Source organism: Ostrea edulis, chromosome 4 (assembly GCF_947568905.1).
Source record: "Ostrea edulis chromosome 4, xbOstEdul1.1, whole genome shotgun sequence".
NCBI classification, from domain to species: domain Eukaryota; kingdom Metazoa; phylum Mollusca; class Bivalvia; order Ostreida; family Ostreidae; genus Ostrea; species Ostrea edulis.
This window is the reverse complement of record NC_079167.1, coordinates 58,078,812-58,090,024: the sequence shown is the minus strand read 5'-3', so window position 1 is coordinate 58,090,024 and position 11,213 is coordinate 58,078,812. Positions and strand designations below refer to the sequence as shown.

The following is an 11,213-nucleotide window of genomic DNA, read 5'->3' as shown; positions in this document are numbered from 1 at the left end:
GGCATACACTTGTAGCGGTCAGCCGGGTACGATCGCCGGTGGCCAGATAGCTCAGTTGGTAGAGCACCTGACTAGAGATTCAGGGGGCCCGGGTTCGAATCCCGGTCTGGTCCGTTGCATTTTCTCCCTTCCTGTTACATTTGGTGCCGTAGACCAGCCCCTGGAACCGACAGGTGAAAATGCCTGCCAGGGGATAAAGATCCTGGGTTGATGTCTTCAGGTGTGAAGACATTTAAGGAGGGAGGAATGTAACGGTCAGCCGGGTTCGATCGCCTCGCCGGTGGCCAGATAGCTCAGTTGGTAGAGCACCTGACTAGAGATTCAGGGGGCCCGGGTTCGAATCCCGGTCTGGTCCGTTGTATTTTCTCCCTTCCTGTTACACACTCCAGGATAACCCACACCCGCATATAACCCATACAAGTTAAAGTAGCATATCAAAACCTATACATCCCGTGGGGATCCGGGTAAGAATAGATCCTCAGTACCCCTTGCTTGTCGTAAGAGGTGACTACGGTAAATGGGGCAGTCCTTCGGACGAGACCGCACAAACCGAGGTCCCGTGTCATAGCAGGTGTAGCACGGTAAAGATCCCTCCCTGCTCAATGGCTGTAAGCGCCGAGCACGCAGTTACTTAATTTTTTTTTAAACAAGACTAAATTTAGGGGCTCTTCCCCTCAAAATAGTCCCGTGAGGATCCTGGTTAGAATAGGTCCTCAGTACCCCTTGCTTGTCGTAAGAGGCGAGTAAATGGGGCGGTCCTTCGGATGAGACCACTTGCGGCTTGCGTAGTTTCGAACGGTATGCCAGAAGAACTTTAATTAAGCAAACTATTTAATAATAATGTTGGAAACTTAGGGTTCGCTTTCATAAAGAGCGTTCGCCTCTAAGGCGTTTGGACGTAAGTCAAAGGAACTAGAGCAGTTATTCTCGTAACTTGGTGATTTACATTCGATAGTCATGTTATTTTTATTCGATAGTCGTGTTATTTATATTCGATAATCTTGTTATATATTCGATAATCTTGATTTATATTCGATAATCTTGATTATCCATTATAAATCAAGATTGATCATATAAATTTCAAGATTATCGAATATAAATACATATATAGCAAGAATATGGTGCAAGGTGAAGATAACGAACAGTGATCAATCTCATAACTCCTACAAGCAATACAAAATAGATAGTTGGGCAAACACGGACCCCTGGACACACCAGAGGTGGGATCAGGTGCCTAGGAGGAGTAAGCATCCCCTGTTGGCCGGTCACACCCGCCGTGAGCCCCATATCCTGATCAGGTAAACGGAGTTATCCGCAGTCAAAATCAGTGTGCCAAGAACGGCTTAACAATCGGTATGAAACACGTCAGACAGCATTTGACCCAATGCGAGGTTGTATTGACGAACTAGATCGTTATAACGATCATAGAATTTGCGAAATGCTGACTTCAATCGAGACTGTTGAAATCCCTGTACCATCAACTTGTTTGTCAGTAGCTTACCTCGATTTAAAAACTGACTATACCCAGAACAAGCTCTTGCATATCGAATCAGTTGAGATATATAAACACCATATGCAGGTGATAATGGAATATTGCTACATAAATGTGGGAGGTTGACGATGGAGAAGCTGAAATCATCCCGTTTGTCATACAGTTGAGTTGTCAGTTTGCCGTTAATGTCTACTTTCAATAAAATATCTAAGTATGAAGCAGAAGTGGACGACTCTGTGGTGTCCTTTATTTCGAGCTCACAGGGATATATCAAATCGACATATGAATGAAAGCTATCATTGTTAATAGACAAAACGTCATCTAAAAGTCGAATTGAAGGTCACAGCGAGAGATTTTTTCTTCTCATATAGAAGTTTTTGAATAAATTCTGCTTCATATGAATATAAAAACAGGTCAGCTAACAAAGGAGCACAATTCGTGCCCATGGAAATTCCAGCAGACTGTTGGAAGACCTGATCACCAAAGACCACGAAGATATTGTCAATGAGGAACTCTAGCATATTTTTTATGGTATGGCGTGTATAACTTTGCTATATTCGATAATCTTGTGATGTTCAATATTTTGTGATGTATGTTCAATATCTTGTGATATATATTCGATAATCTCAATATCTTGTGATGTATGTGCAATAATTGCATTGTGGGTAGTATGACGCAACAGCGTTCAATTAAAGTAAGGAAAATTTTCATTTGTTGGAAATAACGAAAGTATTCGGTGATGCAAGAGTAATGATGCTAATGACATTAAATTGAAAGTGAATGGAGCAGGAAACCATTTGCCAAAATTGTAAATTTCATGATCCCAGGGTAGGGCTTTTGGTGCCAGGGTGGGACCAAAATGATCACAGTGATTCAATGTCTTTATCATTTGAGGGACTTCTTAAATTTTGCTGATACTATATAAAAGCTCTGTGTAGGGAAACAGAAAGGAATGTAACACAATTTCGAATTTTGAACCCCAGTGTTCTGACTCTAGGACCGGTCCTAAATAGTCATACAATGTTATTTAACATACATATACTGGTGTATTATATTTTGCATCACCGGATACTTTCGTTATTTCCAACCAATGAAAATTGTCAATACACTAATAGAACGCTGCTGCGTCATATTACACACAATGCAATTATTGCACATACATCGCAAGCTTATCGAACATACATCACTAGATATTGAATATGCATCACAAGATATTGAATATGCATCACAAGATTATCGAATACCCCTACATCACATGATATTGAACATACATGTACATCATGAGATATTGAACATGCATCACAAGATTATCGAATATAGCAACTTTTTACACGTCATACATATAAATCAAGATATGTATAACAGTGTTTGAAACTCGCTGTAAAATTAATTAGACATGCAGGGCTGACTGCTTGTAAAAGTTGTTAGCCCTGCCAAAGACCTACTAGCCTTGAGAAAAAACTACATTTTTAAAAATTACTTTTATTACTACATGAACATGAGAAACATGCATCTACGGACCTACATTTCAAAAGTAGGCTTTGAAAAATTCGAAATTTCAAAGGGGAAAAAATGAGAAAATTCCCCTGTAAAATATGAAAGTTATAATATAATTTTTTTAAATAAACTTTTAACCTAATCGAAGTATGACAGTAAGACAGACAGACAGACATTCTATATTTCCCCTATGGTTTAGAGATTAAATCTATCACACAAGTATTTGGTGCAATATGTTTACAATTAATAGTGCTTAAATTTGAAACAATATTAATAGGAACGCTTATATACAACCATATGAAAATAGAATGTTCATAGTTCATAAAATGTTCATTTTTGAATCACACGGATCTAAACAAAATAACGCTACGACAATGTCCTCATGTCGTTTATCATCACTGTGATACCTTCCGAAACTGACAGCATGAAGTCTGCCCATTCCTCTTCTGGAATGACCTCATTGTCCCTGGATCCAAGAATAGTACCGACCATTACATTTTCCGATTTGTATGTAAACTTGACATATGTAACTACAGTCAGCGAATTTACAATCATATGCATGAGATGTTCGCGACCTTTATATAGGACAGGACAGTCTAGAATAAAATGATGTTCTATATCGTTGGCATTTCTTTTACAAAGTTTACACGACACTTCACCTGTTTCGTACGTAAAGGAAAAGTTTATCAATTCAAGTAATTTCCAGGTATGTTGAAGGCTCAATGACCAAAGTGGGTGAGGTTCAAGATATTTATGCACTCCAGCGAAGCGGTCAAGTTCTGGTCGGCTTTTCAGAGATTCTCGCCATTCATCCTGAGAGAAATTGCGAATGAGAGTATCGATGTACTGGTTCCAGCCTGACTTTGGTGGTCTTTCCCTGTTGAGGAGATACTCACTGCAGAAATAATCAATTTTGTAACTTTTCATGGTTTTCTAAATACAGTTAATGAACCCGCGTTTCTTTTGAGGTGTGTCTACAAAATATGTGCATAACCTTGCAATAAACAATTGCTTGAAAAACAGCGAGTAACTAGTTAGATCTGCAAAGTCGGTTCCAGAAGAACAGTTGCAGTTTTTGGATCATCTTTTCCATCTTTATAAGACCTAATGAATAAACAGTTCATGGAGAGGGAGATTGTTGATCAAAACCTTGAATCCTGCGCACCGCAAATCTTTGTAAAATTTCAAGATTTTCCCCAAAGATTTTTTTGTGATATCTGTCCATAGTTCACAACCTTAAAGGACGGCTGGTGCAACGACAGTTTTAGGATTGGACAATAGGCTCTGCCTATATAAGTCCTCTCTGTAGAAGGTACAAGGTCATACAAACTTTAGAATATATAAACAGGGCCGTAAATTAACCTTCAATTTGGAGGAGGCAGGAAATTAGGCGGGGGTCTGGGGGCCGCCCAGGCCCCCAGACGCTGAGCACATTTTGTGCACACTGAACACGTTTCGTGCAAAATCCTTGATTCTAGGGCCTTCTAAGATGTTACTTGACTAACTCATTCTAAAAGAAAGATTTGGAATGCTTTTTAAGGGAGGTATCATGTTCTTAGTTATTGGAAACAACATAAATTCTAATGAACTTTAAATTTTAATTTTTTTTGGCTCAAAAGTTGGAGGAGGCAGCTGCCTCCTCCGCCTCCATGTAATTTACGACCCTGATAAATACAGTATTACACAAAGGATATAATGATTTGAACATTGCAATGATATATGTAATTTATGACATGGCAGCTTGTAATTGATTCTACTATGATATCATATGGAATTAATAAATAGTTTACACTTTAATTGTAGGTATAAATATTATAATCAGAAGATACAAAATAGGAAAAACAAAAAGGAAACATGAAAAGAAAGAATTTCGGTTCTATGACAATAAAATGAAATTGGTTACACAAATCTCTTTGTAGACAGAATAAATCCATGCACAATTTTAGATACTGCAATAGTTTTATTGAATGTACATGTAAGATTGTTATCTCCATTCAAAATAAGTTCAATGGATAACTGTAACGGCAATTGCAAATTACTAAAACTTTGGATTAGTTTCCGTCTTTGTAAATTGCATTTTGTACAATTCATGAAGAAGTGAAATACAGTTTCAGAAATATTTCCACACAGATCAGTCTAGATGTTTCCGGGGGAGGGAGGCACGTCAAAGGGCGACTTTTGACCAATCCTCAAGAAAAATGTGACATCGAAGAAGAAATACATAAGCCTATTTTACTTGTGTTTTCAAACTTTTCCTTTTTATTGTACTAAATAATCATATGGATTTGAATAAAAAAAGGTTTTATCATTTATATATAAATATTGAATCATCTTATAATATTCCAATATTTAAAGTGATTCCAATATAGATCTCGAGACGACAGATTTGTGATAGATATGTAGAATTAGTGTACATATGGGGTTTTTTCTTTTCCTTTTCACGATCTCTAACCTTTTACGATTTAACGAATGCGTGCAGATATTCTTTTATTTTGTTGTACATGTATACGTACGACAGTTTCATTCAGGGCTCATGTACGTACGACTTTGTGCACGAAATCCGTAAGTACTAAATTGACGAGGTATGTCCACTTTGTTACCGGTGCGATAATGAATTTGATTCATCTAAATTCTATTTAGCGGAATTTTTAACACGTTCGGTCGGGCGTCTATATCAAGAAATTTATTCGCCCGTCTCGGGCACACGGTTATTTCAAACACTGTGTATGATATTGCAGCGTTTTACACGCCATGTTCGATTTTCATATTGTGACAAATCAAATATCGATGGATTTCAGTACAAAATGCGTATTAAAATGTAGTAATGCTGAAAGTCGTGACTACGAACAGATAAACAGTATTTGTAATATACATGATTGTTTTTTCAATTATTATTTCATAAGAAACATGCGTTTTGTACTTTTCCAATTTTAGTACAGTAGTAATAATTCCTGATGCACGTTTTTTCTTATAATAAGAGTGAAGTCGTGTATTACCGAAATGAAAATTATGTGTGAAAGAAATGTCAAAAACACAGCCAATTGATATTGTTTTATGTTTATTTAAAGCTCCTCTAAAAATGGTAAGTATCGCCTATGAAAGTCACAGGTAATTATGTCACTTAGGTTCGAATTCACTATTACTAGGGATGACAATCGGTCAAAATTTTATAACCGGTTAGTCGTAAATTCTTTTGACCGATTAACCGGTTAATCGAACAAAAAAGGTGGGTTTTTTTCTTTCATGGGAGGAGTTGAAGACTCCAAAATGACAAATACTGTTCAACCAAAGGGAGTGTAACCACCACCCCTGAGGCCCTCCCCTAGATCCGCCTCTGAAATGCATCCAATCAATCTCCCACTTTAATGAAAAGCTAGAAAACAATTTCATTCAAAATTTAAGAATTAAAGATTTACTGAATTGTGTATTATAAAAACAAAGGAGGAGAGAGGGTTTGAATATGTACACAGTATAAATGATAAGGACGTGTTGCCTCTGGAATTACACTTCGTGACATTTTTTCTGCTTAATTCGGGATATGCAATTGAGAAGTTATAGGGAAAAAAGAAATTATGGGTTCGACTTTTTACAGTAATGACATGCACAAGGTGCAATGAGAGAGAGAGAGAAAAGAAATTGGTCCCCATGGTATAGTTTTGAATATAGTAGGGACAGGGGTTTTTACATGTTACTATAAAGCTTACCGAGGCTAAGTTTTGACAAAAAAATTATTTAGACGTGACAAGGATTTTAAAGCTTTGCACAGGAGATACCACATTGAAATATATAGATATCTATGATTGTGTTGAGTTAACCCAATTCAAATCATAGGAAGTTAAATCATAATCAAACTGAACTATGATCAGTGTGACTGCGATGCGAGTTGAATATTGTGCTTTAAGTTTATTCGTGTTAAGTTAATTCGGATTAATTCAACTCGGTGTGAAACCGCCTTAAAATTTAAACAGCATGTTATTATGAATAATATAATAAGGATTAGGCAGCAGGCAATGCCTATATAAGCATTCTCCTTTAAGGTACAAGGTAAAGTCCACATAATTATACACACAAGAAATTACAATATAGATATGAAGTAAAAGGATAATAAGTCATTCCAAATATAATGATTATATAATTATTATGACTTCTTGATATAAATAATAGGCTAACAAAATAGAAATGTGGGGTGGTTAATGGGATCTAAATGACATACAAAAGAGAAAAAATGAAATCAAATAAAAATAGTGGAAGAAAAACGAATAAGTACAACAAGAGAAAGAAAAAGAAAGATTGAGAGTACCGACTCAAACATGATAAGAATAGACACACATAACAAATACACATGTATTAAATGTATTTTTAAAATCTTTTGCTTTCTATGATATATTTCTGAACATATTCAAAAATCTTTATGTTATCTTTGAACCCAAGAGTCTCATCACCACTCAGCAATAACTTTAATGATATGGGAACTTGTAGTTGCATTGCATTTATTGACTCTAAAAGAGCAATTCTTTGTACTGAGTACTCAACACATTCAAAGAAAAAATGATAAGCATTTTCAGCAGGGTGACCATACAAATCACAAGTAGCATCATCTAGTAGAAATTGACTATGTAAGTCAAAATTTAGATTACTAGCATTATTTCTCAATTGGCAATGCCAGATGTTTGCATTGCGTTTATCATGATTAAATTGAACGTCATTTTATTTTCAAAACCAACCCGTCAATGTGCTTACCGAATTATGTGGCCTTGACCTGTTAGTCAAATATGTATAAGTTCCAGGCAGAGGGACGGACAGACGGAAAAATATCTGTCCCAAATCTTCTATCTCGGGGGCGTAATATCTATTTGTCATACCTATTGCTGCCTTCGATAGGTATTTTATATAGCTGCTAACCTGTGAAGGGCATCGACCTTTGGTATACATTCATAGCGTAGTTTAAATATTTAACAAAACCGCAAAACTCCCACACACAATTCCTGTCTATAGTGGTGTCAGCAGAATTAAAATGAAATATAACGTGTCCTTTACGAAATTTGGACTTTCATTTGTTCATGCAGTTAATTGTTCTGTACAAAAATTTAAGAATTTAATGCGGATAAATTTAAGAAGCTAGCCGAAAGTGCGTCATATTTTGCCCTTTCATGGTTCACTCCCAGAATTCCTGTTTTCACTTTTCTTTTCCTTTTATTATGAGTTTTTATCGTTAGTCAGTGTTTGATCATCGACTAGTTTTTTTATTTTCTTTCTTATTACATATTTAATAGACACACTGATTTAAAAACATCTCTTGCATGATGTTATCGGTCTCTGTGGGTGATTTCATTCTGCCGGGGGCATGATATTTATGTATATGATTCTACCGGGGAATTTCAACGTGGCCTATTGAAGAAATAGGATGCGGGTGTGCAAGCTAAGACACGTTTATTTCGAATTCTTGGTGGAAGTTTTCGAATATTTCGCAATAATAAGGGTAAGAACTAAAAATATATGACACATTCAAAATGTATATTTAGTAATGAAGGGAAATACAGAAATGCCTTCAGGACTCTATATAAGTCTGTTTTATCTACAAGTATTTAATAAACGTTAATATGTTTTCCTATAAAAAACTCCTTACGTGCATAACTCTGTATTATTTAAATATATCACAGGTTGGTTTGAACATTTTATTCTGTTTGCAATGCGAAATAAAGAATTACTATCTCTCTTATTATGCAAGAATGGCTGTGCTAATTATGTATTTTTGATTATTCTCCAGAGTTTGGCTTTTCCATCGAATGTGGTGCAAAACAAAGTCAAAAGTAAGTATTTGTATTGTCACTGTTAATTCATTCTCGATTGTCATCAGTATTGTGATATTATTATTATCATATTATTATTATCATTATTATTATCATTTTAGACAGTCGACTACAACACCGTCCTCTAGCCTTCTTGCAGTACAAGCAATCCACGTCCAAACACGGTAATTGTTTTCCCTTGTAATTATATTAAATTCCGTTTCAATGCCACTTTTGATTGAATACATTAACTTGCTGAAACCATGTATACCTTTTAAAGGGTTCTATCCCTCGGCTATTGTCTTTACCTGTCCATTTCTCTAAAGAGAAAATACGTAGACACTGATGTCATATTATGTAATCCCTCTTGTCTTACAGGAATTCTAAGCTGGACGCAGACTGAAAAGAATTCGTATGTTCACGGCGGGATTGACTTTTCGGATGGAAGCTACCTTATTCTGCCATCTAGTGGTTATTACGATGTGCAGACGAGAATTCAAATGGACACTTACACATTGGACATGCCGCCATCGAAGGAGTTGTTAATGCGACTGGCTGTTAATGTAATGGATCAAAACGGCAATGTCAGAACCCTAGTCGAAGAAAAATTTATTCTTGGACCAAAGCATATGTTTGGAAAGCAGCTGGGACCAGCCACGTTTTACTTGTCAAAGGGAAGCGCTGTGTATGTCGTCATGAATAATCACGAGTGCATCAATCCAAGTAAACACAACATGTTCGGTGTAAAGAAATGGTTCCTTTAAGATGCTGATGTACGAATTCGTACATGGGATTAGTTTTGTCTGTTTGTTTGTTGTTGTTTGTTTTTTTATTTTCCTTTGAAAAATGGAATTCATGTTTTATTTATCAAGTATTGTCACTGCAGATAGCAGTATAAAAATATCAAACTCGTGTCTTTCACAAACAGGACTAGCATTAAAAATTTGTTTCCTCCTTGGCATCTTGCTATTTTGAGCTATGGTAGGTGGGTAGGGAAAATGTTTTAACATCCTCCTGAATATACATTATCAGAATGACTGTATATTATCTACAGATATAAAATATCCCTGATTATATCTATTATGCATATACCAAAAATTGAATTTTCTTGAACGAAACATTCAAGTAAATGCCTTGCACTCAAAAATTGATTTTAAAGATATCGTATTTGAAAAAGGTATGTTTAAAAATACCCGTTTTTGGTCGACCTCAAAGGGGAAACAATCATCAATTAACTCAGTCCCATTACTGGCAGCAAATACATGTACATTAATTTCATTTGTAATCTTTCATCAAGTGTTTTAAATGTGAGAATAAAATATATATTTTCAAATACTGTTGCTCACTTCCTTTTGTGAATATTGTATCGTGAATGGACTTTCATATTTTAATGACAATGTGATGAACAGGTTGTCATAAATGGTAAGGATCTAATGACAATTTCTAGGAAATCTGTTTATATTCTTTAGAATTCGGATACCATCCCCCCCCCACCCCCCCACCAGTATATGGTTAGAATATGGCCAGGTAGTTTAACAGAAAACAGTAAAAAATGTAATGCCCAAATTAAAAGGCCAACCAGTACAATCTGATCAGCAATATTGCAACACATTTTTTACAAGATATGATTTAAAAAATAAATTTTATTTTGAAAATACGCAAGTGTATGAACTGCAGTATGGCGTGTAAAACGTTGCAATATTATATTAATCTTGTTATTCATATTCGAAAACTTGTAATTTATATTCTAAAGCATATCATTCATATTCGAAAAGTTGTTATTCATATTCGATAATTTTATCATTCATATTCAAAAACATGTTATTCTTATTCTAAAACGTGTTATTCATATTCAAATACATGTCATTCTTATTCAATAAATTGTTATTCATATTCTAAACTTTTCATTCATATTCAAAAACATGTGATTCATATTCGATAATCTTATCATTCATATTCAAAAACATGTGATTCATATTCGATAATCTTTTAATTCATATTTGATAATCATGTCATTTATATTCGATAATATTATGTTATTTATATTCGATAATTATGTTATTTATATTCGACAATCATGTCATTCATATTCGATAATTTTGCTATTCATATTCAAAATCATGTAATTCATGTAAAACTTATACGGTACCAATGTATCATATTCGATAATCATGTCATTCTTATTCGATAATTTTTTTAAAATTCTTATTCAATATAATTTGCATTGTGGGTAATATTATCTGTTTGTAAAGTCTCTGCTCATTTATGGAGCGCCAAATTAACATAAACTCAAATAATTGAAGATATCTTCAATTATTTGAAGATGTCATCAATTCAATTATTACTCTCTTTAATTGAATTAATGCGCGCACTAAATCAATTGTTGCTCTCATCAAATGAATTAATGCGCGCTTTAATTAAATTATTGCTCTCAT

General features: G+C 34.9%; 1 protein-coding gene and 2 non-coding genes across 4 annotated transcripts; all 3 read left to right on the top strand.

Annotated features, from left to right (window-relative positions):
* The first annotated feature begins 40 nt into the window (after positions 1-40).
* Positions 41-113, top strand: Trnas-aga (transfer RNA serine (anticodon AGA)). Its single transcript has one exon. It is a non-coding gene; the product is annotated as a tRNA-Ser (tRNA).
* A 169-nt stretch (positions 114-282) lies between these two features.
* Trnas-aga (transfer RNA serine (anticodon AGA)) lies at positions 283-355 on the top strand. The gene has a single exon. It is a non-coding gene; the product is annotated as a tRNA-Ser (tRNA).
* Positions 356-5,417: 5,062 nt separating this feature from the next.
* On the top strand, positions 5,418-10,111 carry LOC125668166 (uncharacterized). 2 transcript variants are annotated; one of them, XM_048901986.2, is made up of 4 exons: positions 5,418-8,649; positions 8,757-8,799; positions 8,901-8,963; positions 9,157-10,111. In XM_048901986.2, exons 1-4 carry the CDS (start codon positions 8,590-8,592, stop codon positions 9,540-9,542), a joined length of 552 nt encoding a protein of 183 aa, XP_048757943.1. In that variant the 5' UTR covers positions 5,418-8,589; the 3' UTR covers positions 9,543-10,111. The 2 variants fall into 2 exon arrangements, with proteins under 2 accessions (XP_048757943.1, XP_048757942.1); XM_048901985.2 differs by having other exon boundaries at positions 7,851-8,468.
* The last annotated feature ends 1,102 nt before the right edge of the window (positions 10,112-11,213 follow it).

Bases quoted from the DNA above. Each gene is read 5' to 3' on its own strand.
- LOC125668166 (XM_048901985.2), top strand. From the start codon at position 8,394: ATGCGGGTGTGCAAGCTAAGACACGTTTATTTCGAATTCTTGGTGGAA. The intron at 8,800-8,900 runs GTAAGTATTTGT...TTATCATTTTAG, and splicing joins GGTGCAAAACAAAGTCAAAA to ACAGTCGACTACAACACCGT. The intron at 8,964-9,156 runs GTAATTGTTTTC...CTTGTCTTACAG, and splicing joins GCAATCCACGTCCAAACACG to GAATTCTAAGCTGGACGCAG.